We start from the raw sequence: 26228 nt of genomic DNA on the forward strand, positions 1-26228 counted from the left end.
CACCTTTTCTTCTTTCAATGTTGAAGAAGGCCAATAGGAAAACATTCCTCCCATCTGAGCAGCCAGCCAGCCAGCCAGCTGTCGAGTGTTTGTGTCTGATTTTAAACACAATCAGCTTTTCGACAACAACACTTGTTTTCACCTCCAATGGACACAAATTGGAGTTTTTTTCCACCTAGTCCAAATGTGTCCTTTCCCAGGAGTTTGGTTGAGATTCTTTGCTAGATTGAAGTAAAGCCCTGCACATTTGATGGCCCAGCTTGTTCACTGTATCGATTTATATTTGAAGTTAGGCTGCTCTCTAGCGGCAACATGAAGAAATGTCATTTGCTCTGAACATTTTGTTTGTTTGTTTGCTTGCTTGCTTGCGATTTCATCACAAGACCTCTCTTTTGTTCGGAGTCAAAGGAACCTAATGAGATCTAAAGCTAGAAGACTTGCATGTTTCAGAATCACAAATGAACTCGGTGCCAAATTTATAGCAAGAATTCAGCAAAGCAGGGGAACTTTTAGAGCGAAAATTATTTTCCTTGGCTGAAAAAGAACATTTGCAAATTGGAAACAAAAAGACAAGTTCAAAGCATGGTGCCAGCGAGCAGGAAAATGTAGCTTATGTTTCAGGTATGGTCAGCCGACGACGCCTAATGGTGTGCTGTCGTGCGTATGCTTCCTTGCATGTTGTCCATGCAGCACTTGAGCAAGGTTGTCCTCCACAGTCACGTGGTCACGAGGAGAATCTTTTTTTTTTTTTTTTTCAAACCCATCCAAAAAAACACTTGGCGTGTTCTCGAGGACCGAGGACTTAACTTTGTGTTTTTTCCCGGATTGCCGTGCAATTGCCCCAGGTATGAAGGCGAAGGCGTGCTCGCGTGCACGCTGGAGGAGGAATAGGATGCTGAGTCGCGTTTTTTCCCCCTAATGCATGAACGGGGGCGGGGGGTGAAAAATCAAAGCAATATTTTTGCAGAAGGACCGATGCATGTTTGCAAACGCGCGATAAGTGAGGGCGTCCTTGCAGGTTTGTCTTTCTTCAGCTTGCATCGCGCGTCGTTATTGCGAGCGGGCATCCGCCTCCAAAAAGCTGGCGACGTTCATCCGTGTAGCAAAATATCGGCGAGGAAAAAAAAAAAAGCATCGCTTGCTGCAAGTCGCGCGTGTGTCGCTGGGGTGGCTGCAAGGTCACACGCACACACACGCATGATGTCGTCATGACTCGGCAGGAATGAGGACGATGCCGGAGTGATGCTGCGAGGCTGGCGGGCTGGCTGAGAGGCTGGCTGGCTAGATGGATGGATGGATGTTGTTGTCGTTGTGCACAAGGACACGGACGTTGACGACACCTGTCGTCCGTCGTGGGATGATGACAAATCCTTTTAGAAGTACATCAGGAAATAATCCAACATGTATGTGTCTTGTGTTGTGTGTCTCATTCGTGAAGTGGCGACCACGTTTGTGTTGTATTTGTTATATGTGTGTTTGAAAAGGCTCACGCGGGTATTTTTCTCAGCTCGCCGTGCTCACGTTCTACATTCTTCGGCTGCATGATTTTATTTGTGGATTTGTTCTATTTTTATCATCACTATTTTTGTCATCCAAAGCACCCGATATGGATTACAACTATATTCAAGTAGCTAACCCGGTTTACTCTACACACACATTCATTGACAGTTGCAATTTGCATTACCTTTTTTTTTTTTTTTGTTCAATGCGAAATAATGCCAATCTTTGGATATTTTCATTCCATCTTGGTCTGATTGCAACGCGAGCAATAATAGCCGGTGTAGAAATAGAATCGCTGCAAAATAGTCAATAACTCGCAATTTAAGTCTAAGAAAGAAATCCCCCATGCTAAAAAGTCAACTACGATGGAGCAAGCCTCGGTTGCCACGGTAACAAAAGATGTCCTCTTCATTTGCATGAGACAAACCAGCCCAAAATAACCTTTCATTTCAACCGCTTCTAAAGTGGGAAATGACTTTGAATAGTGCTGCGAGTAGAAAGACTTCATCTGTGTTTCTTTTCAAATGCAGCCCATCTCCAATAAACGTCAACATCCATAAGTGGGACAACTAAATTGTCACGTGTCCATGTGAATGCTTTGTGTATTTGTGCAGTCAAGTGGCTGTAAATGTCTCATGGGGAGCAAAAGAGAAAAGAAAGCTGAGCTCATAGCAAGTGAGACTGTTCTGTGACACTGGGGAAAACAGCAGGTCCAAATAAAAGTGGGTCACCGCGAGCCAGGGATGCCGCCGTGATCTCTGTCCCCCGTCCTTTCAGGGCAGAAGATTTTCCGCACTATTATTTCAAGCACTGCCTACAAATTGCAATTAAAAAAAAAAAAACATTTATAGAATTTTTTTGATTGGCTTGATGGAATCGACATGGCGAACTTACTAGTGACATCTAGATTGAATATTTCAGGTGATTTTATTCCCCATGGCACCCTTTGCATTTGTCTGTCTTGCCTTCCATGCACCTTCCATTTTGGCTGTGTCATCAACAATGAGGCGTGGCACATTGTACAGAGGCAGCACAATGTAAATCATGACTTGGTGTGGATCTGTCGCGTAGGTGATGCCAGGCCCAAGGCTTCCTGGGTGCCCGTTAGTGAAAGAGAAGGGCTGAACGCCGCCGCCGCCGCCGCCACCCTCCCTCAGCTTCCCGTCAGCCCTCTCGTCCCCCATCCGGCAGCGCCCCTGCGACAGTAGCCGACTCCTGGCGGACCTCGGGGCCCTGGTCACAAACAAGGCAGAGGGCCAAAACCCATGGCGACGGGCGGTCGTGCTCCTGACATTGATGTTTTGATCAGCCTGCATCAGGTAACATTCGAGATGCGACTCCAAAAGTGTGAATGCTGAAAAGCAGACGCTCAACTTGAGCGCTAAGGATTTCAAACTAAATTTAATGTTACATTGAAACAATGGGGAAAAAAATCAGTCTTCACTATCAACAAATCAAATTGCTTTGTCCGTGTGCTGAATAAGCTCAACAATTTGAAGTTGAAGATGCTCCACAAATGTGCACAGATGATCGTGCAAACAAGTTTGGAGCTGTTACTTGCTTGTGATCATGCAAAGCCGAGTGCAAATGTTCCGCCGACGTGACAAGAAGCAATCATGATGTGGGTACACCACTAAAAAAAAAAAAAAAAAAAAAAAAAAAATCACAAATGAACAAAATCATGTTCGATTTGCTGCCAAAGCTCACATTCACCTGTTGGACCGCATAAGACGTGTGTAGCAACACACGCACGCACACATTGAGCGCCCGTGTCCCAATTGACACCTCGTGACCGGCTTTTCCTCCTCAGCTCTAAGTGAGAGCCGTGTTAGTTTTAGTTGCCAGAGTTGAGCCATCTGCCACGGAAATGAAGACAAAAGGATTCCAAATGGACCCCAAGCTTCGAGTCTTGAGCAACACGCACTAAAGAAGGAACACCTTTAACCGGAGCGCTTTGGTGTGCTGAGGTTTTTCCTTTTGCCATTTTGCGACTTGCTTGGTTTTCCCTCTCCACCTTCTTTTTTGGTTTCTCCTTCATCCAAGAAAGTGCTCAACTACAAAAGCAGCCAAAGAGGAAGGAAGCAAGCAAGCAAGCCGTGCAATGGTCAAGCCTGATGGCCTGACGGGAATCTGAATGAGCACGCTGAAGGCCAAAGTGTCCAGGCAACAAGAGCGGAGGCCTGGAGGCATCCCTGCACCCAAAAACTTTGAGACCCACCCCCAAAACATTGGCAAGCGGGTTTCTGGCTTTTAATGCCTTGCTCGCGTATTTCAAGGCATCCCGTCCCTTCATCCCACCGGTCATTAGGACTCAATGGAGTGGAGAAATATGAGAGCATTAGGAGGAGGACTCAGTCACAGCATCCTGGAACCAATGGCAGGCAGAGGGTCTCGTCCGTGGCCCAGAGCCACTTGACCTATCAAAAGCCACTCACGTTTTGTCCAGAGACAGCGCCCCCACCCACCAGCCGTCATCGTCTCCGGAGGCCACCGTGGAGCCGAGCGCATTAGTCATTTTCATGCTCCCTCTTCTTCCATGCGTTCACGCTCATTGTTGCTTGCTCTGCTGCGGCAGGCCGGAAACATGCGTTGACGTTGCCGAGGAGCTGTGTCGTCACGTTATGCTGCGAAGCCACTTGCAATAAGCCACGAGCGCCCCCAACCATTTTTGCATTCTTGCTCAAATGCCTTATGGCATTAAAAGCATACCTCAATTGATACAAGGAAGCAGATTGTGCTCAGGTGGAACATCTCTGCTCCAGGACAAACTTTGTACGTATGGGAGAAGAAATAACTTTAGCCTGGGTCGTTATTGGGCATCCATAAAGTTGCTCTTTTCAGTTTGTGATGAAAAAGCTCAGAAAGAAACAGAAATGGCTTCATCTTTCCAAAACCATTCTACAGCAGATGGTGCTGTTGCACTAAACATTGAGACTTGCTTTTTTTGTTTTTTTGCAGATGAGGGACGATGGAGACAATGAGGAAGAATCATCGTCTGTTCAGCAGAAACAAGGGGAGGGGGACGACTGGGAGAAAGCGCTGTCTGTCCAATACTTTGCTGACGTCATCAGTGATTCGGCATCCACAAGTGGAGACCGGATGGGCCCGCACTACACGGAAAAAGATTTTGAGTGTGGGTACACCTTGCACCGCGTTGCGGTCCATTCGCTGTTATGCATTTGAGCTTGTGTTCACATGAATGGCCTTGGAAGATATGTGAGGTCGTCCTCAATTGTGAGAACGTGTGAGAGAGGGAGGACTGCGCCGCTGTGGGCGTGGACAAAATGACTCGAGTCAAAGTGGCTCCTCTCATTCCCTTTAAATGTGTGGGATGAGTTAAAAGTAGGTCAGGATGACTTTGAACAGCAAATATTTTGATATGGCTGCCAAGCACCCTGTACATTTTGGCCAATCCATCGTTGTCGTTTGTCTGCATCCAGATCACCGGCACACAATTCATCACGTCCATCACCCCCTCTCCACTCGCTTGCCCGTAACGCAATGCTTCCGCAAGAGGGTGCGCGGCGCCGAGCGCAGGCGCAAAAAGAAACGCAAGAAAAGAAAGACGTCCCTGCCGCCCTCCGATGAGACGCCCACCATCCACGAGGTCGACGAGGAGGAGGCCGAGTGTGAAATGGAAAGGCGGGAGGCCGCGGCTGGTGACGCGCAGGTAATATTTTGATTTGAATTTACGCGGTCGGGCTCGGTTGCCGCCCCGCACTGCACCTCTCTCACCCCCATCTTGTGCTTGCTCTCAGTTTAGTTTGGAGAGTCGAGAGCACTTGGACGAAGCTCTTCCAGTCGCCTCCGTCCACAAGGAAAATGAAGAACGGCGCCGGGCCCAGAAAGGCACCATCTCTAGCAAGCTTCGCTCCGGAGGACATGATGTCATCGAGCACCTGGATGAGGAGCCAAAGGAGTCCCGCAACAGGTAGGTCGGCTCACGTACGAGTCGGCTCGTCGGTTTCCTTCCAAAGCGCCGACGGGCATTCTGTCCCAGCACGAGCCCGGGATGCGAGTCGTCCGCCGGCGCCGCCACCCCGAGCTGGTTCTGTCGAAAGGCCGCCCACCATCGCGTCGCCGGCGCTCAGCGTTGCAACTACGACCTGAGGGAGCGCATTTGCATCGGCAGCATGACGGCGACCGAGACGGCCGTCTATCAACAAGTGCCGACCGATGAAGCCGAGGCCCAGATGTTGGCCAGCGTCGACTTGGATGACATGAAAAGTGAGTGAGGTGGAACGGAGGCCCGTTTGTTTTGGATCGGCCATTGCGGTGCCCAGCTTGCATATTACCAAGGCACAGGGAAAACGTTAGTGGCGGGCAGTCATTAACTCAGCCCGCAGTCGATTCCCCTTCACCAGCGACCCTGCCTCTGGCCTTTCCTGCTTTGCCAGACTGGAGTAATCATTGACTGCGTAGAAACGGGGCCACTCAAGTCACAGCTGCCGGCGGGCCATGCTTCACGGTGACGGGCCGTGCGTGTGCTTTGGCTGGGATCTACCATTTGGGCGCTTTGCTCGTGTTGTCTGCGCTGTGTTCCGATTGTCTCAGGGCAGAAAAGCTTCTCACGGCAGCGCCGTTGTTTTCAAACTCCTGTCAGCCGCCCGGCCGGCCGGCTGCTGTATATCGGAATTTCCCCCGTGTGGGACTAATAACAGAATGTCACAGTCCAAACCACACACGTGAAGATTGTGTTTCAGAAATCTTAGCCGAGACTTTCTGAAGGGACATGGGAGAGCATTTTACAATGGTCATTTAGACAAAACAAATACAGGTTGGGGAACCCGTAAAAAAAATCCCATTATTGGGACAAATCGGGCCTAAACACAACTCAGACAGAAGCATCATCTTTTGGGACAATCTCATCTGACATAAGCTGGACCAAAACAGGCCACGTACGGAGACGCCATAGATGTCCGGCAAATGAATGCTTCCATCATCAGCGTTTTGGTGTTTTTGTTCTGGGCAGCAGGCTCGCCTTGGCTCTCTTGTCCTGGAACGCTAGCTTGGAGTTTACTCTACTATACCAATGAAAACATCACCACTCTGATTCACTCTGGATGGATCGTTATGGCACAGCCTCAGAATCAATAGCTTGTGGACGAAACCCAAAACAACAGGGGCAATGCGATTCAGTTCTTCCAAAGAAGACCACGCCTTTTCTGCCCTTTGCCGCCGTGGCCAAGGGAAACCTCGCCAGTGTCGCTCGCGCTCGTCTCCGGAGAGGTCCTCGTTTTTCCGGCTCCCGGGTTTGACTTTGAAAAGAGTCGTCGGGTCCTGGATGAGCAGTAAGCCCACCTGGAGCGAGGAGGACCGCAGGAGGTACCAGTCGCGGGGATGACGGATCTGGACGGACAAGAGGAGAAGCGCGATGGATCCGAGCGGCGCTCCAGCGTCCACAAAGGCTCGGGCACTCCGAGGCAGCGGCAGAGCGAGCGCCAAGGCTCGCTGTGCGCCGTGGAAGGCTTTGAAGACTTTGAGGAGTTTGTCTTTGATTTTGACGACTATGACTTGCTCGAGTCCATTCACACTCAACTGGGGTCTCCGGACGATTCCATCCGTAAGTTGTTTGGGTCCCAACATAACATTTTTGCCAAGCCTTTGATTCTATTTCTGGCCGCAAAATCAATGGATGTGAGTTTCCACTGATGATAAACAATGCTACGGGCCGCATGTCAGAGGGCCCCGTCGGTATCGAGTGAATTGACGAGGCCCTCGGCCGCTGCTGCCGTTTCCCGTCCTTCCATTGATCTGGTGGCATCCGTTTGGCTTTGGGCTCAGCCGCAGCTGGAGCGGAAAGAAATTTCATTGACAATCGCTGTGTTCCATTCTACTATTTCCATCCTCATTTTTGCGTTAATGCTTCCGAAGTGACCAGGAAAGGATTTCCTTGACAACTCAGCTGATGTAAAAAAACAATATCGTATTACAAATATGCGTAGAGTGTACGATCAGTAACACGATATACGGTGGAGTCAGCATGATGCCAATAAGGCGCTTTGCAAGTTGAGCTCTCACGAAAAAGTCCGGCTTTTCCTGCAGGTCACAGATTTGAAGACAACCCCGGGGTGAGACGCCACTTAGTCAAGAAGTCGTCCCGGTTTCAGATGGGCCGTACCAGCAACAGTTCCACGCCGCTGTCCAGCCTGAAGATGAAGAAACGAGCGTCGGACAAGAAGATTCACGAGGTTTGCGGCACTCTCAATCAGGTTTTTGCTAGGGATGGGTAAAGCCGCGATGCCCTTTGTGTCGCGACTTAAGGCAAGGAGCGATAGCCCGGTGCAAGACTCGACTTGCGTGGTTTTGTGACATTGCAGTTGTTTGTGGAGCTCAACGAGCTGATTGTGGAGAAGGACCATGAAATGCGTTGGAAGGAGCGCGCCCGCTGGATCAAGTTTGAGGAGGATGTGGAGGAGGAGACGGAGCGCTGGGGCAAACCTCACGTGGCTTCGCTGTCATTTCGCAGCCTCCTGGAGCTTCGCCGCACCATCACGCACGGTAAAGGGACTCTGTCTGCACCGTGCTTGCGTGGCCTTTCTCCGGCTTCCTACCGCATTTCCCAAACACGCATGCTCGGTTCAATGAAGACTCTTTGTCTCCAAGTATGAATGTGAGTAGACGGTGAACAGCTGATCAAATAAGTCAACAGCAATGTTTCCGTATAAGGACGTCACTACTGACCATCGTGCCGGTGAGCGCTCGGAAACTGAGAAGGCCGCTATGTCTGAACTGACTCTGATCTTTCCAAGGTGCCATCCTTCTGGACCTGGAGCAGAACTCTCTCCCGGGAATTGCCCACTTGGTGGTGGAGACCATGATCATCTCTGATCAAATTAGAGCTGAAGACAGATCCTGCGTGCTCAGGGCTCTGCTGCTCAAACACAGGTCGGTTAGCAGGCCCATTTTATTCCTTGGGTTCTCTTCACCCAGTTTATTGTCAAGCGTGTTGGTTTTGGCTAAGCTAATGACACATTGAACAGCATCGGTGCGTAGTGAGAACACGACAGGATGTCGGGAGCAAAATTGATCCTGAAAGTGTTCATCTGCTTCGTCGCAAGTTGTTCACTGGATTTCAGACTTCGTGGGATTTTTTTTCCTTTCACTTTTTGTGTCGGCTCCTCGTTTTTCTCAGCGGCTTCAATGGCAGAAATTTGGCTACGTGTCAACATACGCAAGGAGACACGGGGAAGATGGGAGCTGGCCTCTTCCTTATTCTCCTGCTTTTGGTGTTAGAAAAACGCTGACGCAGGGAACCCGCAGTGGGAATTTCCAGAATGTTAGCTTTAACAAGACTTGGCTCATCATCTGAACTTTCCTGCGGTTGACAAGGCTGCAGATGTTGAAGCTGTACTGTGGTTGAGCCCGGCTTGAAAGACAACAGCATCATCCGTGGTGCGTGGAGGAAGGCAGCCCCGGCCGGACAGCCTTGCTCTGCGGCCTTGCCAGACTCCTCAACTCCACTCAATTGTTATTTTGCACCTGACGCACGCGAACCACATGTGAGCAATTCATCAATTAACTCATTCACTGCCAACCCAGTTCATATCTTTGACTTCTATAACTGTCGATGGCACTGAATGAGTTTACATATTTATTGCTTTATGTCTGTACAAAAAAAAAGGAAGGTTAGAGAATTGTATTATTCCACATTCAGAATGTGGCTATAATGTGATCCACGTGACGGCTCTCCCTTCCTTCCTCCCTCCCTCCCTCCCCCCCCTCCCTCCTTCCCGCCTATTGACTTTGGCTTCTAATGACCTGCCGCTAAAGCTGCCCTGAAAAACAAAACCGCAGCGCTAATTGATTAGACGTATAGATTTTAAGGATTACGTCATGAAAATACATTAGCCACATGGATGCTGTCAGCAGGAATTAGCGGGACACAAAACAAGTCATGCTTGTCCAAACGCAATAGCCGCCGAGTCAAACGCAATCTGTCACTGGTGCGCTGGCGTCTTTTTGCTTGACGTTCTCACAGAGAGCTTCATTAATAAACATGTTTGGGAGAACGCCGTTGCCCAAATGTGGACCAGTGCACGCACAACTCATGCGACCACGCCAAAATTCCAAGTGGGCCACGGTGCGGTCATTGTCAGCCTTTCCACGTAAATTCCCGGCATATCACTGGCGGCTTCCACGGGGAAAAGCGAGCCTCCGTCATTATGAGACTGACATCAGATTTACAACGTGGAAAGAAACACATCGAGATGCCGTTAGCGTTTGGCTCGTCTCGCGCTCGGCCCACTCCAAAGATTCATTTGCGCAATTCAAATACATCTCCGCCTCCTTAAGTCGAGAGCTTGTTTTTTTTTTTGTCAAAGTCTGGTACCATCACACCGGACCATGTGGTCCTCATGAGTGGGGGCTGATGTCACTATTGGACTTGGTGGACAGCAGTGAATTTCACATGACATCCGAGGGGGAGTGAAATATTGTTGGAACTTGACGATTCACAAATAAGGCTGTTTTTTTCTTTTATCGTTTCTTATCGCCAGCTTTTGACTTTTCGTGGTCATTTATGAAATTGCCTGAGATGCGGCCAAAGCGCTGTCTGAAAAGGAATCTCAACTGAGCTTTATGTGGAGCTAACATTAGCCTGGCTTGTCACACTTCTGCTGCATTCTTTTCAAATCCCGTTTTTAGAATGATTATCGCAAAGGTAGAAATTCCACACTCAAATCAAATGGCCTGTTTTTGTTCTCCCGCAGTCATCCGAGCGACATGAAGCATCGTTTTCACCGGCACCACTCATCGAGCAGTCTTCACGGCAGTTTCAATCACAACCACGTGCAGGACACCAGCCTGCCCCTCGTGGCCGAAGAAGTGGAAGAGGATGGCAAAGGACCCGTCTATGACCCCAAGCAAGAAGTCTTTGTCAGTCTCTTTGTAAGTTGTCGATCCCCTTGGTCGATTTGCGCATGTGCGGCAGTCGGTAGGCATGCACGGCAGTCCGTAGGCATGCACGGCAGTCCGTAGGCATGCACGGCAGTCCGTGGGCACGCAGCATTCTCAGACTCTCACTTTGAGACGTCGGATGTGTCGAAAGGCTATAAAGAAGTTGAAAGATTGCAGACAGTTGTCACATCATCCACTTGCACTTGGATTTTTTTTTCCTCCCCTTTCTCTTACGGGAATCCCGCAACGTAATTTGCCTCGGAGCCCCTTGGAGAGCCTTGAATGTCGCTTGGCCAGGTCACAAGTTGCAGAGGTGCTCGCTGAAGTCACTCACACAGCGCGCTTGACCACATGCCTTGAATTCTTTCCAACGCTTCCTTTGAAGACTTGTTGATGCATGGACTGCCATGTTCTTAATGATGTCAAATGTTGCCATTGTGTGTTTTGAATTGAAAGGAGGGGTGGGGGAGTGTCAATAAGTAATATCTGTTGGCTCAATAAAAGCACATAATTGCTCTGCGTTGTCCCGTAACGATCGTGCACGCTAATGCCTGTACTGTTTCTTCCTCCAAGAAATCTCTCCACCCCGTATCTCCGGAGAGCCATCCGGCGGCCGCCAGATCTTTGAAACTCTTGGCCAAGATACCGAGAGATGCCGAAGCTGTCATTGTTTTAGTGGGTAAGCGTCGGGACCAAATAGCACTTTTTCTTCTTTCATATAGCATCGAAACGATTCAAGTGCAAGCTGTCATTTTACAGTCAATTTGGGAGATTCAGAGCAGCTTGCGTTGCATTCCGTTTGATGAGGTCGTCCTCGTTTACAGCTGCTCGACCCTCGCTCGTTGGCTGGCTTTGTGTCTTAGCGGCAATGCTCGCCATTGTACGTTTGCTCACCAAAATGAACAATCAAATGCGACGCTTAATCGACAACCGATTGACGACCGTTTCGAGAATGCCGTAGTTGAGCTTCAAATGCTCGGATGTGAACATTCTCCCATTTCTGTGGTCTTCTATGAAAGCGGACGGTTTCACCAAAATCGGTTTCCAAAGTCGAGAAAAAAATGTGGGTGGGAAAGGCCCCAACGTCCATTGCGTGTCCCGGCAGGCTGCGTGGAATTCCTGGAGCAGCCGGCCATGGCCTTCGTCCGGCTGAACGAGGCCGTGCTTCTGGAGTCCGTCTTAGAGGTGCCGGTTCCTGTTCGCTTCATTTTCGTCCTGCTCGGTCCCAGTCAGTCCAACGTGGACTACCACGAGATCGGACGTTCCTTCTCAACACTCATGTCTGACAAGGTGAGAAAGGTTGCGAGTTCTTTCACGTCAGCCCAGCTGCTTCTATGAAGGATTTCTCTCACCTAGGCTGAAGAAAAACTGTGTTCTAGACAGACGATATCCCCAATGTACAATCACTCGATGTGTCGCCCAATCGCAGAGCTTCCACGAGGTGGCTTACTTTGCCGACAACAGACAGGATCTCCTCAACGGTATCAACGAATTCCTGGACTGCAGCATCGTCATCCCGCCATCCGACGTGGAGGGCAAAGACCTGCTGAAGACCGTAGCCGACTTCCAGAAGCAGATGCTACGCAAGCGAAAGGAACGGGAGCTGAAGAAGCACCACTCTTCGTCCGGCATGGAGCAGAACAACAAAGGTAATTCAATCCATCAGGAAGTGTTTTTGTCAGAAGACGTGCAAACTGGAACCTATTGCACCCAGACATGATTCAAGAGGAGGAAGAGGATGGCGACCAAGAGATGGACCCTTTAAAGCGTTCGGGGATTCCGTTCGGAGGACTCCTCCATGACATTCGCCGCCGCTACCCCAACTACGTCAGCGACTTGAAGGATGCCGTGGACATGCAGTGCGTGGCTGCCGTCATCTTCATCTACTTTGCTGCACTGTCGCCCACCATAACGTTTGGCGGCTTGCTCGGTAAGGTTCCCGTCGCTACGTTTGGGCTCAAAGTGACCTGCTCCAAAGTCTTTCTCCTTTGCGTCTTCACCCGCAGGGGAGAAGACAGAGGGCATGATGGGAGTGACCGAGTTGATTGTTTCCACTGCCACGCTCGGCGTTATATTCTCACTCCTGGCCGGTCAGCCTCTTCTCATCATTGGCTTCTCGGGACCTTTACTGGTTTTCGAGGAAGCCTTCTACAAGGTAGCGCACGAGCACAATCAAAGCGCCACGACTGGGCCCTTAATGTTGTCGCTCAGTTCTGTCAGGCCTACGATTTTGAGTACCTGACCGGTCGAGTGTGGATCGGCTTCTGGCTCGTCTTCATCGTGCTGCTGATTGTGGCGGCGGAGGGCAGCTTCCTCGTCCGCTTCATCTCGCCCTTCACTCAAGAGATCTTTGCTTTCCTGATCTCCCTCATCTTCATCTACGAGACCTTCTCAAAGCTCTTCAAGGTCATTTGAGAGATCACGTGGTCAGACCGAGGCGTTTGGATTTGTCACGCGGCGCTTGACGTCTTTCAGGTGTTTCAAGAACATCCGTTGATGGCGTGGTACCCTGGGGACTCCACCCCTCCGTCTGAGCTTCAGGAGGTCCAGAACCAACCCAACACCGCTCTGCTGTCTCTGGTCCTCATGATGGGCACTTTCTTTGTGGCGTTCTTCCTCAGAAAGTTCAGAAACAGTCGGTTCTTAGGCGGCAAGGTAATGCTCGACGCTTAACCGTCTCGTTCCTCGATCGGGAACAACGCGAATGTCCCTGGGTCGCTCAGTGGAAGTTGAGTCCGTATTCTGTTTTGTTCCCCCCCGCAGGCAAGAAGAATCATCGGGGACTTTGGTATTCCCATTTCCATTTTAGTTTCTGTGTTGGTGGATTACTCCATCACCGACACTTACACACAGGTAAAGGGATCTCGAGGCTGGATTTACACTCCAGATGACAAATTGATTCTTTTGATTCAATTCATCCATCCCAAATATGTGAATTGGACTGGCGTGCGACGCAGTGGCCTCTGTTTGGTTTCCTTTTCAGAAGCTGGACGTGCCGTCCGGCTTTTCAGTCACGTCCCCCAACAAGAGAGGCTGGTTCATCAGTCCCTTTGGAGATAAGCAGCCCTTCCCCACTTGGCTGATGGGAGCGTCCATTGTGCCCGCCCTTCTTGTGTTCATCCTCATTTTTATGGAAACGCAGATCACTTCGTAAGTGCAGAGTTTTGTGTTTTGGAATCTTTCTTTGGCTGGATGCTAAAAAGAAAAAAATCCTTCCTTTGGGCAAATTCTGCGCTCTTTCTCTGAAGCCTGCTCTGAAAGATGGAAAGCAACGGCTGGAAAGTTGTCATTGGTTTCAAGGAACGACAGTGAACCCCCGAATATTTGCGGTCTGCACATTTTGAGGCTTTGGTGTCAACTACCGATTTTCAGCGTTTGCCGTCGGCCTTGACCCCGATCTCTGTTGATTTTAGAAATAAGTACGTAGTACAAGGACGCGACGCGCTGGGATTAGCTGACCGTGCACTCCTTTGTTCTCTCAGCCTGATTGTCAGTAAGAAGGAGCGTCGCCTGGTGAAAGGCTCGGGGTTCCACCTGGACCTGCTGCTGATCGTGATTCTGGGAGCCTTCTGCCCGCTCTTCGGCTTGCCGTGGCTGACGGCGGCCACCGTGCGCTCCGTCACTCACGTCAACGCCCTCACGGTCATGAGCAAAGCCACGGCGCCTGGAGAGAAGCCCATGATCCAGGAAGTCAAAGAGCAGAGGCTGACGGGACTTCTCGTCGCCGTGCTTGTCGGTAAGAAGGACGGCAAACGCGCCGGGAGACCTTCTGATTGAATTTACGACAAGATGCAATACTGCGTGTGGTTCGTCCCGATCAGGTATGTCCATCGTGATGACCGATGTGCTGCGTCACATCCCTCTGGCCGTGCTCTTTGGCATCTTCTTGTACATGGGGGTCACCTCTTTGACGGGGATCCAGCTGTACGAACGCATCACGCTCATGGTCACGCCGGCCAAGCACCACCCCGACCACATTTACGTCACCAAGGTAACCGGGGCCGGGAGATGTCACCCCGAGTCACGACTCGGCTTTGAATGCCTTTCTCTCCACGTGCAGGTGAAGACATGGCGCATGAACATGTTCACCCTCATCCAGCTGGGCTGCATCGTCACGCTGTGGGTCGTCAAGTCCACCGCCGCCTCGCTGGCATTCCCCTTCGTCCTCATCATGACGGTGCCGTTGCGCCGCGTCATCCTCTCCAGGATTTTTGAGGAACGGGAGCTCCAGGCGGTAGGTGGTGTGCCGGGAGGGAGGGAGGGAGGGAGGGAGGGAGGGAGGGAGGGAGGGAGGGGGCTTTCCACAAATGCGGGAAGCGGCGCCGGGCTGCCTCTCGTCCCCCGCTGGAACGTTTGGCATATTTTACAGTTATGTTGATATGCTTTCACAAGCAAATGAAACTAAACAAAATCAAAAGCCGCAGCAATTGGATGAGTGTCCGACGCTCACGCATCAAAACAAATGCAAATATTCAACTTGGAATTCCTTCATGACAAATGTCCCACGGTTCTACCTGGAAACGTTCACACCAACGCCCACTTGACGAGCCAAAAAAAAAAAAAGGGAAATTGGTAATGTGGACCAGCCAACCTAAGTAGAGCTCTTTCCCTTCACAGCTGGATTGCGATGAAGACTCGCCCAACTTTGATGAAGATGGACGAGATGAGTACAACGAGATTCACATGCTCGTGTAAAGTTGACCGAGCGGAAAAAGACCGCCCTCTCCTTTGTGTGCGAGTCCCCTACCTGAAGTCAAGAAAGGACAATGACTGATTCTATCCCTTTAATTAGCGTGCAGGCTTTGGGCCAATGTGCAATGTTAATGGTCACCCACCCCTGAGACAAAAACAAAGCGGCTGCTGGATGAATGTCTTTAAAAAAATGTCGACGTAATGAGTAGGTGAACTCTTTGCCCCCAAAGCAAAAAGGATGTCGAAACCAAATGATATTTCCTGAGCTCTTTACACAACTGCCAATTTCCTTCCAATGTTATGCAAAACGGCCTTGGACGCTGTTGTGATGAGACGTTGGCTTACACTTGCCTTCAATATCATGGCGGTCCAATGCAAATGTCGCTTTCATGAAAAATGGAATGACTTTTGTAAAGAGAGCAAATGGAGGTGGCCCACTGCAGGAGCAGAACTTTACAGATGTGAGCGATCCAGTACAGGTCAAATGTCCAAAATGTGCCCAGCCCTGAAGGGTTCAAAAAGTCCAGATGAAAAAGACGAGTGTGCCGATGTTGACGGGCACTTCAAGCACTTTGACCAAACAAGACGTCAACACTCGTTCAAGCCAAACGTTTGTGGGCAGGCGGAACACAGCACAAAAGGAACACTTACAAATAAGTCACTTGGCGTTTTCTTCACCTACTTTTTTTTACATTCTGCTGCGTGGTAATGTTTAAACTTTAACTGCAAATAAGGTGTTGGCCCACAGTTAAAAGGACCTTGTGTAATGTGCTTCAACCCACGCCGCCTCCTAAAAGAAGAAAAGAAAAAGAAAAAGAAAGTCCTTCTTCATATTAGCTCTTTCATCTTCTCGACAAGATTTCCAGTATACACATTTCACATATGTCATGAATAATACAACAAAACACGTCAGCCGAGAAACTAAGCAAACACACGTGTAGCCGGCACGCCGGGGAGCGTTGGCAGGCCGGCGGGCTGATGTATTGGATCGTGCCACTGTCAATCGCAATCTTCCGTCATCCCTCGGCCAAACGCCGAGCTCGCCGCACAATTCCAATTAGCCGCCGTTTGCTCAAAAGTCGTCGCTCCTCCTCGTCAATGTCTGCCGATGATGATACGTTTGGGCTGCGCTGCCATTTTGCCAGATGGTTTTGCTCACGAGGCGTATTCGGGAAAAGTCCTGTCGGACAAATCCTGCTTATTAAGACAGCAGCTGGTAAAAATCCTCTGATAAGCAACGTTTGAACCTGCCGCTGTCTCGGGAGTCTCCGCATCCCCCGAAAGGTTCCATGCGAGCCAAGCAAAGTGAAAGCGGACGGCTAATATGACTCGCGTAACTTTTCGATGGTGGCTTTCTTGTGTGTGTTTGATGTTTTTTGCCCCTTGAGCTTATTTTGTTGGCTGCGATGCACAGGACAGGTCAGCTCAGCTCAGCTCAGCTCAGCTAGCGATGGCGATTGCTTCTCTCTCGCTTGTCATGGGCTTATTCTTTTTATTTTTGGCTCAAGATCACCAATCCCTATTTTGTTGGACGACCCAGATTTATAGCTGCAGGAATACAATCAACTGCCCCCCGCTTTCCAGTTGATATTTGAATGAACCAAATGTTTGCTGGCCCCGATGTGCGTTTACACAAGCGTGGCCGGCCGGAGCCATACAAGAATTCTCTCAGGGTAAACTGACCTTTGAACTGTAAATTCCCAGCCTTTAGTTAGCTGAGATGTGTTTGTACAAAAATCACATGTGGCTTGCTTTGCTCAAGTGCAGAAGATGAATGACGTGTTGAAGGATTTGCAAATTTCACACCTCCCTCGCTCGCTCGCTCGCTTGCTTGATTTGGTCAAGTATGTACCTGCTTTTGGAGCATTCATTCTCACTGCTTCATTTCAGACAATGGACTAAGTGTAAATCTTTTGTTGGCAATTGTAAAGAACATGAGCTGTTATTTTGGAAATGAGCGCAGCCGCTGCAGCTTTGCGGCACATTGTCCGCGAGCGTGCCACAAGTAAAGCGTCAAGCGCAGATCATCAAATGTGCCGTGTCCTGTCTGCTTGTTGGACGTCCAAACGTGCAGGTTGAAAAGGAAACTACTTGCGTTTTGTTTCTTTGAACCCTGAAAACGTTGGGCCCTGTCAACCAGTGACGTGCTGTGAGGTTCACGACCGGGGAGGCACTGACGTCCTCCTCCGAACGAATCGTCTTCGGTTTGAAAAGAACAATAACAATTCAGCCATTTTGCTTCCAAATGATACAAAACGATGGAAATGAAAAGGAAAATGACTTTATAATAAAAACAATTGAATTTGTTTTTCCCCTGGCCGGGGAGGCGTGGCCTCCTATGACCGACCGCACGTCCCTGCTGTCAACAGTCTTTGTTTTGTCACCTCCATTAGGGCGGACCACCCAGAGCGCTTAGCTTGAATTCAAAAGTCTTCAATTGAACGGGATGGTCAGGAACAAAAAGGAACAAAGAAAGATAAGCGCTCGTCTCACAAGCGCATGGATCGAGCTCAACTTTTAGTTAGTCCTCGCAAAACATCTTCGAAACAAACACGTGGTGAGCAACATTCCATTTGTATTCCTGCTCCTTAGCCCACGTAAATAAAGTCCTACTGATCTTTTGAAAAGTGCTTTTCTTAGCGTGAAAGGTCATCATGGGAGGACCTTGGCTATTTCTCCAAAGATGGTGCTGGAGTGTTTGTTTAAACCGTGCAGCAAGTTCAGATGTTTTGTCGCGCAGCAAAAACAACAAGAGGGCAATGAGGCCATTGCGTTTGAGCAACTTTGGCTTTGTCTGTCCGCAAGATGAGAGAAATACGTGACTTTGGTCTATTGGGACCGCTCCCTTTCCCAAACTTCTTATTTACTGCAACGGACACACATTCAAAGAATTTGCAGCGGGACAATGGCATCATATTCTGTGAGCCCGTCGAGAAAAAAAAACAACAACTACGATGAAGTCTTGCAAATGTCGACAGAAAAGGACGGGATTAGTGTCTATGTACAAATGTGAATCTATCCTTGTAAATAAACATATACGCATGTCCGTTTTGAAAAGTATCCATGCTAACAGGTAGCGGTGCTAACAGGTAGCGGTGCTGCACGGCTTCCATTTGGGCCCACACCCGCGCTCGAGCACGTCGCCGTTTCTATCAGGTTCACACAGCTTCATTATTGTTATCAACATACTCGTACATTTTTTTCCACTTCCTGCGAAGCATTATTTTTGTCGAAAATAAACGTGTTTCAAAACATCTGCTTTCTTTGTGTGTTTGTCATCGCGGCAAAGTTCATCAACGGACAGGTTTTGCTTTCTTCAACACACGCAGTCAGTCAGCCTCACACCGTCAAATCATAGCTCACAAGTGGCGCTCCACTGTACGGCTCCAAGCTCTGGGCATCTTTGGAGTCCTGGACGGTCTGGAGGCTTGGGTCCATGATCTCGTTTGGCTTTTCATTACGGCGACTATAAAAAGATGGGCCAAATTGAAAAGTATAGTTATTATGCTGATGTACAGAATGACACACCCAGCCATGAGGCAATGCTTGACAGTGATTTGAAAAAGACCAACCTGGGCCAGGAATAAATAGCCCGGATGTTACCCTGGACCAAATGTCAAGAGCGTCACGCATGGCCGCTTGATATACGACACAGGCCGTACAAAGCAAGGAGCAAAAAAAAAAAAAAAAAAAAAACACGCCTCTTCTCGCATATGTCATTCCGGGCTGAAAACAAACCAAAGCCGCACATCAACAACTATTGTGTTGTCTCAAGATGTCCGATGCCGCCTCTCGTCATTTGACCAAAACAACAGCCGCTGCTGGTGACGGTTGATTTAGGTGCGCGGGATGCCAACAAATCCCTTTATGACGACGGACGGACGGACGCTATACGTTCAGCCAAAACAATGTGGGTGGTACGCCATTCATGTGCAAATCAAGACGCATTGTGTCCGCCCGCGTCAAGACACCAGCGTCTTGTCATCTTCAATTTAGCTCCTCGTGTCCATCCCGGCCTCCCGATTCCACCGCACGCTACAAATAAACAGGGCAGACGCCCTCCGGTAAATAACGGCGCTTGCTTTCTTCAACGTACCGCCAACGGACCGGGCACGGTATCCAGACTCGGCTGGGCCGTGATGAGCGAAAATTCGAAAGCGTGGAAGTACGTCACGATCAATCAAGAAAATAAACAAGTAGCACCAGAATCTATTTTATATGCATCAAGGAGACATTCAGCAAATGAGGAAACAACACAGGTAGGAAAAGGCAGACGCTGCTCACTTGTACAACATTCCCAGTGTCACTACAGCGCTTATTTTAGAAGAGGCCTGCCTCGGGGGAGCCCTGATTCACAGTCTCCGGGCCAGGTCGTGCAATATTTGGGTGGACTGCTTGTCAGTCAATCGAGTGACTGCGCAAGCGTCTAGAATTCCCGTGTGACCAGTTTGGTGCAGACAAAAGGCATAAGCAGCGTGGCCACGAGAAGCGGGGCGATTAGCGCGGCAACAATGAGGGGCGGCGGGTCCTGGATTCGTCGGCAGGATGCAAAGTATTCCTGATGGACTTCCCGGAAGAGGTCGTCCACGAGGGAGCCTCGACTCAGACACAAAGACGCGGCGGCCTTGCCATCCACACACAGCTTCAGATCATAGTAGACGCTACACAAGAAGAGAAAGAAGCTTTAGTGGCTGCTAAAGTGGCTAAAAGCGGCCGGCGTTGGGGCAAAAACAACAGCAATTAAAATGACGTTGTCTGTCGGGCATTTGCACAAACACGTAGCGGATATACACAGAGTTTTATTTTTAATATGACAGAAGCTCCACGGCCAAAACATCCGAGCTCGCTGCTGTTGTCTTTCGAGCCAATAGTTTTGATTTGTGAAACGCTCTGGGTGGAGACGCCCGCTTGAACGCCGTAAATGTCACGAGAGTTTGCCACGACGTGAGGTCAACATCCACAAGGGGAAAGTCGGATCTACAAGATGGTTGGCTTCCTTTTGATGACAGATACTCCACCCTAGCGTCCCATTTACGCCTAAGCCCCAAATGATGTCATCTGAAAGATATAGATCATTATGTAAGGAGCATTGGGGGGGCGGGGGTCCCCACAAACCAATGGTATCCAGAAATACCGTGCGTATCCCAGCGTTTATTTTTGAATCTTTATTTTTTTTTGTTTCCACAACACACTGAAGATTTGCCACTTTACCGTTTGACGGCCGGCCATGCGCATCCCTGCCAGTAGCCGCTGGTCTCCATGCTCTTGTTAAAAGCTGAGCGGCAGAAGCGGACCTCGCTATCAAACATGCGCTTGTCGCACGGATGGATAATTGTCTGCGACAACGCTGCTGGAGGAGGAGACAAGACAAGACACACACACATGCGCAAGCCATGCCAGCTTGAGAGCAGCACGACATGCTTTGCAAACACAGCCGACCAGCAGAAGATAACAAAGCACCTTTTACGGATTTGTGTTCTCATGTCGTCTCACCTGTCCCGAAGAAGACAAACGCCAGCGTAAAGGAAGTCAACATCCTCAAACGGGGCCTCCTAAATATTTGATGCCTTGCGTCAAGAGTAAAAAAAATAGAGGTCACCGCAAACAATCGTTTCGGCAAGGTCGGGCTTAATATTGCTTCATTGCTTTTGTTTCTTCACTAAACAATAGCAAACTTGCACAAATCCATAAAGAATGCAAATTGTTTATTATCAAGCTCAAACTATTTGCTAGCTGCAGCCCTGCCAAGCCCTTTGTGTCCCTGTGGTTAGAGTCCAACTCGCTTTGGCTTAGCGTTTGATGCTCTCGCAATATCTTTCCAAAGCTTGGTTCATGTTGAAAATGCAAATGAGGCCAAGGGCGGAGCCACGGACTATCTGACTCATCTTGGTTAAAGCAGCCAAGATGTCATCTCAGGAGTAGAAAGTCCCAAGTGAGGTAGGCTCACGTACGTACCTTTAGACGTCTTGATGATCGATTGAGAAGGAGCAAGAGCTGGCAGAGCGCTCGCGATCTGCCTGCCGTCTTCTGCCGAAAGTGTGGAGCTCTTTTCGTTGCTCAACCGCAACGGACAGCCTGCTTCCGTTCCCAGAGCAGGCCTGACTGTTCCCATGCTACCCAAAGTCATGTTCCCTCCCCCACGCCCAAGAGACCACCCCCGTGTCAACAAGCCGACACAATCCCAACTCCTAGCTTGAAGTTCCTCCGAGGTTTTGGGCTTCTTCGCTAGAGTTGGGGGTCCGAATCTTGAAACCTGGCTCCAACTTCCTGAAATCTTACTTGGAAAATGAGCCGGGCTGAGGTGGAAGGTGGTTGTTGCCGGAGGCCAGAAACATCTCACTCATCGCGACATGGACCTCGCTCCGCCTCGACATTTCCAAGCTTGCCCGTTGGCCTAGCGACGCGTAGCCGCAATATCGGCACCGTGCATTTATGAGTGGAGAATTTGTTTGCACAGTGGTCCAAAGAAAACCTTTCCATGGCCCTCAAATTAAAGGCTAAATGGAGGCAAGAGTGCAAAAGTGACGCTGGAGTCTCTCGAGCTGATGGAAAACACAACACGAAAATGGCCAAGATGCAGGCAAAATGCTGACAGTGCATTCCCCCCCCCCCCTTTTTTAATTCCTCACTAGGTGTCCAAAGACACGATGACCTGCTGAGGGAATTTTGAACAGTTGTTATCTTTTTATACGACAGATATCAGAGATTTTTCCAACTCGTTGCCTCTGCTCGACACTGTCGAAAAAACGCGGGCTAGAAATCACCAGAGCTTCTTTCCCCTCGCCAGGAACATAATAAATACTCGACTTGTAAATTCATTGTCTTTCTTTGCATTTCTGCTGTATTATGATAAATACGTTGACGCCTGGAGCATTGGCACCTTGCCATCGTTTTCCATCGTGTCAATAAATGATTGGAAGAGACACTGGGAGAGCAAAGCCTCAGGTCAGAACTTTTGTACGACTATCGGGAAGTCAACACTTTCTCGTCCCAACCCAAAGACAAACCGCAGCGTAATCACTTTGTTTTTCCACACGCTTCTGGTAGAGGACGTCGTTTCGAAATTGGTAGCAGTAGTTGTTGTTGCTAAAATAACCAAAGAGGACACTTGTGAAATGAGATGAAGAAATGCTGAGTCGGCCTTACGCCTCTTGTTGAGTCAAAGTAAAAATCGCTTTTAGAGACATGCGGACGAGAGAGATGCCAGATGAAGATGTACTACATGTTTCCAAGTTTGATTTGGGTAGGGGGAGGGTTACTTGGGGGATCGCAACACGCTTGATTGAAATGACAGATTGCGGCAGCGATGGTGTTTTGGAGGACACGACTCGCCGGCCGCGTTGCCCTTTCTTCATCAAGCAGTCGGAGTTGCATTTTCATCCCTCGTGCTTAATTGGACATGTGGAGCCCGATCTCCACTTACCATAAAGATGATGTCTCTTTAGCCAGGCATCTGGTTCTGATTGAAAGCGGGCCAAAACTTCATTTATTGGCTCTTGGGCAAACGAGCCCTAATATTACTCGCCGACGAGCCCAGCTGGAAGAGGTTACCACGTTGGGAATCCGTGAGGTGAAAGCCGTGGGTTGGCACCAGCTGATTGATAGGCTTCCATTTCAGCTTATTGTTATGTTTTACAATCTGCTGTCAAAGAGCCAAGACGCGTGTTTAGCAGCAATCCCCATTTTTTCCGCTTGATTATTCACAGACCCCATCGACGTTGCTGTTCGGAAGGAACTCCAGCGCCACGGTAACAACGGAACGCCGCTGCGGTGAAAATGACGTCGACTCCACCGCAGCATGTTTGTTTGTCACATTTGCGCGCCCGCAACACTCGTGTCCAGCGGCGAGGGAAAACAATAGCAAAGTCGGGAGCGGGAACGGCGCCAGGCCGGGCCGGGCCGACCTCGCGGCTGGCATGGGCCGCGGTGCTTGTTGTAACGTTGCTGATTTACGCTTGGCAGTGTTGAAAACAATCCCGTGAAAAAGCCAGAAAAATGAAAGCCGAAGATGTGTTGAGCGCAAGCCCGGTTTGTCCTGGGTTCATTTTGTTTGATTTGGCTCGGTGAGTGCGCCAGCGCCGATACGGCGTACAATTTGAGGTCGCAGTCTGTTGTGAACGCTCCACTGCGGCGTGCGCTCGGCTCAGCACGGCTAGTTTGCGGAGTGCTTTTTGTTTTGATGGCACAATTGCATGATTCTTCACAACTTGGAGTTCACAAGGTGCAAGAACATTTGGCCGCAGCCAGCCGCCAGTGCAATCACCGCGGTATCGTTCGTTCACCTTTTCCCGTTGCTCTATCAAGCCGTCAAACCGTTTTTCCCCACACTTAAGCCTGAATTCGAGTGCTGGGCCAAATTCAAAGCAGTGAATCCATTCAGCAACTAACTTTTTTCAAACGGCATCAGACTGGCTCGGTTGGCCGTCTCGGTACGAAAGCAAAGTTTGTTATTCAAACGATCATTAAAGTCACGCTAATCAAATATATTGTTGTGCAGACGTTGCCAAGTGGTTGCCATGAATATTGCCGACCTTGCATTCTTTTTCTTGAAATGACACGTCTGTGCCAGTGTGATGTTTTTCCTCGAACTCGTGATAAGGATGGTGGAGGTGTAAGCCCGAGGCAGACTTGACAAGTTCTTCATTAGTTCTTGTGTTGAGAAATCGGTGGCATGTTTTGACGTGTAAAATCCAGGGACACGACGGAGAACCGATATTGCTCATTTAAGGTGTCACCTGACAGACCCAGAAGAAACCCCCAAGCCCGTCGACGACATCATTCTCCATGGAGCATTTTCTTCAAATTGCAATTCAATCGATCACATTTTGAAGTCGTTTGGCGCAAAGGAAATGTCCAAATAATCCATTGAAGGGCAAAAACAGCTGTTGACATAAAAACCACAATCAGTGATAATAACAGGCATGTGAGAAGTTGGAGAGCGCACGGGGCGTCGTGGCTCCTCCCCTTCCAAAATGCCATGTGTAATGGCCTGGCCTAACCTAACAAGATGCACTTATTTGTAAATGCGGGACGGCCTTTCACATAGGCTTGCAAGACAGAAGTCAATTTGTCACTGATTTTCCTATCGATCACCAACATTTGTGCAGTTTGCACTCGCAGGAAGCAAATATTTTCTGCAAGCTCGAGCCGCCTCACCTGTGCGGGTGTCTGGCGGCCATAAGCCAGCGTGAGAAGCAAGAAATGCAAAGGTGGCAGATTTATGTGATTGCTGTCAATCGTATCACAGCCTGTGAATGGCCTCGAGCTAAGGCTGGAACGACTAATTGCTTCAGCAAGCTCGTTTTATTGCCGTGCCGCTCGGTCCCCCTTCTTCTGTGCCAAAACCGAAAAAGCCTCACGCATTGTCAACGCGCTCGTGCAATCAAATGTGTTTGCCTGTTAGCCGCCAGCGCAAAACCCAGACAACGACCAGCTCAGCATTTCAAGTCAACATTCAAATATTCATCAAATGTGTCATAACCGCTCAGTGTCAAGCAGAACAGGCTCCACATCTGGACTTTGGTGGCTCCGTTGTTTATTTACAAGCCAGTCCGACAACACCGCCGCACGGCTCCACTGCAAAAAGTGCGGTCGCGGACGTCATCCATTCCAAATGCGATGCGGAAATAGCGTGGAGACAATCGGAAGCCCGGCCAAGTGTGGGAGTTAGCCCGCTTAGCGCGGAAAACCGCATCCCGTCGACGCATCATTCTGTCTCGGTTCCTTTTATTTCTTTCATTTGATTTGCCAGTCGGATGAAAACGAACGTAAAAAGCAAACATTTGTCAGGCCAGAAAAATGCTTTGGGTTTTTTGCAGTGACAATGAAAACCTAGCTTCCTTACTTGTCCAATGGATGTCAAGGCCAATGATATGTGGTCTCACTGGCTATTCATTTGACTCTCTTTGGACACACACCACTTTCAGCCCAAACTTCAGTGTCGCACCAAAACGTGTCGAGCCAAGCTAAAGTGGATGGAAGTGGACACCTTTGGATTGAACGCCCCGAACAATTCCATTCCCCCGCTGGATGAGCTCAAGTGCACACAATGTACCAAGGCTGCAGGGGAAGAATCGGAGCAAACGACCGGCGTCTGCTCCCATTTGCCTCTCTCTCATCCCGAGCCAAGTCGTCAGAAGGCTCTTTGAACCTGACACGAGCTCGAGTATGCTCCGTCCCCATTGCGTGTGTACGTCTGGCCGATATAGGAGCTTTGCGTGGCTAGTAGCAAACATTTGGCTTGCACGCTTCCAATTCATGTTGCAGCTTCCAACCACAATGGCCACACTTCAATTTGAATTATGAGCACGGGTCCTTCAAGCACTTTTTGTGTTTTGGCGTCTTTGGTGAGACATGCCCATCCAATTCTGTTTTGAATACACGATCACTCAGCGCTGAGTGATTGCGTGTCTCGTTTGGGATCCCCACATTGGTTTGCACTGGAAAACGGGTCGTCGTCAGCCATGCTGAGGCCCCGAGATGCGCGCTCATTTGTCATCAAGAAAAACAAACAGCCCCAATATTCGGTTGGATTTTCCAAACCGCTTTAACTTCACAAAGTCAAGACGTGAGCTGCGGCCAGAACGGCGATCAACTGACGGCCAGCGCGGCAGCCGACTAAATACAAGCAAAGCCACGAGACAACGAGAAACACCTGGACGAGACACGAGCGGCCGAGGAAGCCGATTGGTCCGTGGAAGCCACCCGGCTGACGAGGACAGGTGGAAGGGAAAGGCAGATGGGTAGTTCATGACAAAGGGAGACCTGGACGACCAAAAAGCAAATGCAATGATAAATGTTTCACTTCATAAATACAGCAAGAGGTTAAAAACACAGTTTCAAGATTCAAGAGGTTTTTTTTTTTCAGGACATTTCCAAATAGATAATGGCCGCCTATTGAGAGCCGCTTCCCCTTTCCCGCACAAGGCAGCGCTTGTCAAGCACGGGAACAAACTGTGCTTCCGATTGGAATGGAAGCACGTCTAGCCAAATGGGACAGCGAAGGACAAACGGGGGTCACCTTGGGCGAAAAGAAAAGAAGACGCCAGCGTTGGCTAAAGCAAGCGCAGCGCGCCTCTCACCCACTCGGCCAATTTTCACGGACGGTCACAAACAACGGCATTGTTTGCGCCGCCGTT

The 26228-nt window shown here is 49.5% G+C and overlaps 2 protein-coding genes across 8 annotated transcripts; one reads left to right on the top strand and one right to left on the bottom strand.

The window, feature by feature from the left end:
* The first annotated feature begins 636 nt into the window (after nt 1–636).
* On the top strand, nt 637–18344 carry slc4a3 (solute carrier family 4 member 3). 6 transcript variants are annotated; one of them, XM_049728863.2, is made up of 24 exons: nt 637–1018; nt 1221–1403; nt 2572–2819; nt 4459–4633; nt 4941–5170; nt 5259–5431; nt 5501–5727; nt 7546–7691; nt 7821–8001; nt 8253–8388; nt 10212–10389; nt 10972–11077; nt 11504–11688; nt 11828–12047; nt 12113–12328; nt 12405–12553; nt 12610–12804; nt 12874–13053; nt 13162–13251; nt 13382–13548; nt 13881–14134; nt 14220–14389; nt 14459–14632; nt 15016–18344. In XM_049728863.2, the coding sequence occupies exons 3-24, from the start codon at nt 2766–2768 to the stop codon at nt 15091–15093; spliced, it is 3684 nt and encodes a 1227-aa protein (XP_049584820.1). In that variant the 5' UTR covers nt 637–1018; nt 1221–1403; nt 2572–2765; the 3' UTR covers nt 15094–18344. The 6 variants fall into 6 exon arrangements, with proteins under 6 accessions (XP_049584820.1, XP_049584819.1, XP_049584821.1 ...); XM_049728862.2 differs by having other exon boundaries at nt 637–845; XM_049728864.2 differs by having other exon boundaries at nt 637–1379.
* A 935-nt stretch (nt 18345–19279) lies between these two features.
* si:ch73-193i22.1 (uncharacterized protein LOC101930740 homolog) lies at nt 19280–23372 on the bottom strand. 2 transcript variants are annotated; one of them, XM_068651568.1, is made up of 4 exons: nt 21046–23372; nt 20584–20657; nt 20302–20437; nt 19280–19751 (listed from the first exon to the last, which is right to left on the bottom strand). In XM_068651568.1, exons 2-4 carry the CDS (start codon nt 20624–20626, stop codon nt 19517–19519), a joined length of 414 nt encoding a protein of 137 aa, XP_068507669.1. In that variant the 5' UTR covers nt 20627–20657; nt 21046–23372; the 3' UTR covers nt 19280–19516. The 2 variants fall into 2 exon arrangements, with proteins under 2 accessions (XP_068507669.1, XP_068507668.1); XM_068651567.1 differs by having other exon boundaries at nt 20302–20440; nt 21046–21315.
* Nucleotides 23373–26228: the final 2856 nt, after the last annotated feature.

This window comes from Syngnathus scovelli, chromosome 8 (assembly GCF_024217435.2).
Source record: "Syngnathus scovelli strain Florida chromosome 8, RoL_Ssco_1.2, whole genome shotgun sequence".
Classification (NCBI taxonomy): Eukaryota; Metazoa; Chordata; class Actinopteri; order Syngnathiformes; family Syngnathidae; genus Syngnathus; species Syngnathus scovelli.

Bases quoted from the DNA above. Each gene is read 5' to 3' on its own strand.
- si:ch73-193i22.1 (XM_068651567.1), bottom strand. From the start codon at position 20,626: ATGTTGACTTCCTTTACGCTGGCGTTTGTCTTCTTCGGGACAG. The intron at 20,441-20,583 runs GTGAGACGACAT...CTCCTCCTCCAG, and splicing joins GTTTGTCTTCTTCGGGACAG to CAGCGTTGTCGCAGACAATT. The intron at 19,752-20,301 runs GTAAAGTGGCAA...CTTCTTGTGTAG, and splicing joins GCATGGCCGGCCGTCAAACG to CGTCTACTATGATCTGAAGC.
- slc4a3 (XM_049728864.2), top strand. From the start codon at position 2,766: ATGGCGACGGGCGGTCGTGCTCCTGACATTGATGTTTTGATCAGCCTG. The intron at 8,002-8,252 runs GTAAAGGGACTC...GATCTTTCCAAG, and splicing joins TCGCCGCACCATCACGCACG to GTGCCATCCTTCTGGACCTG. The intron at 14,633-15,015 runs GTAGGTGGTGTG...TTCCCTTCACAG, and splicing joins AGGAACGGGAGCTCCAGGCG to CTGGATTGCGATGAAGACTC.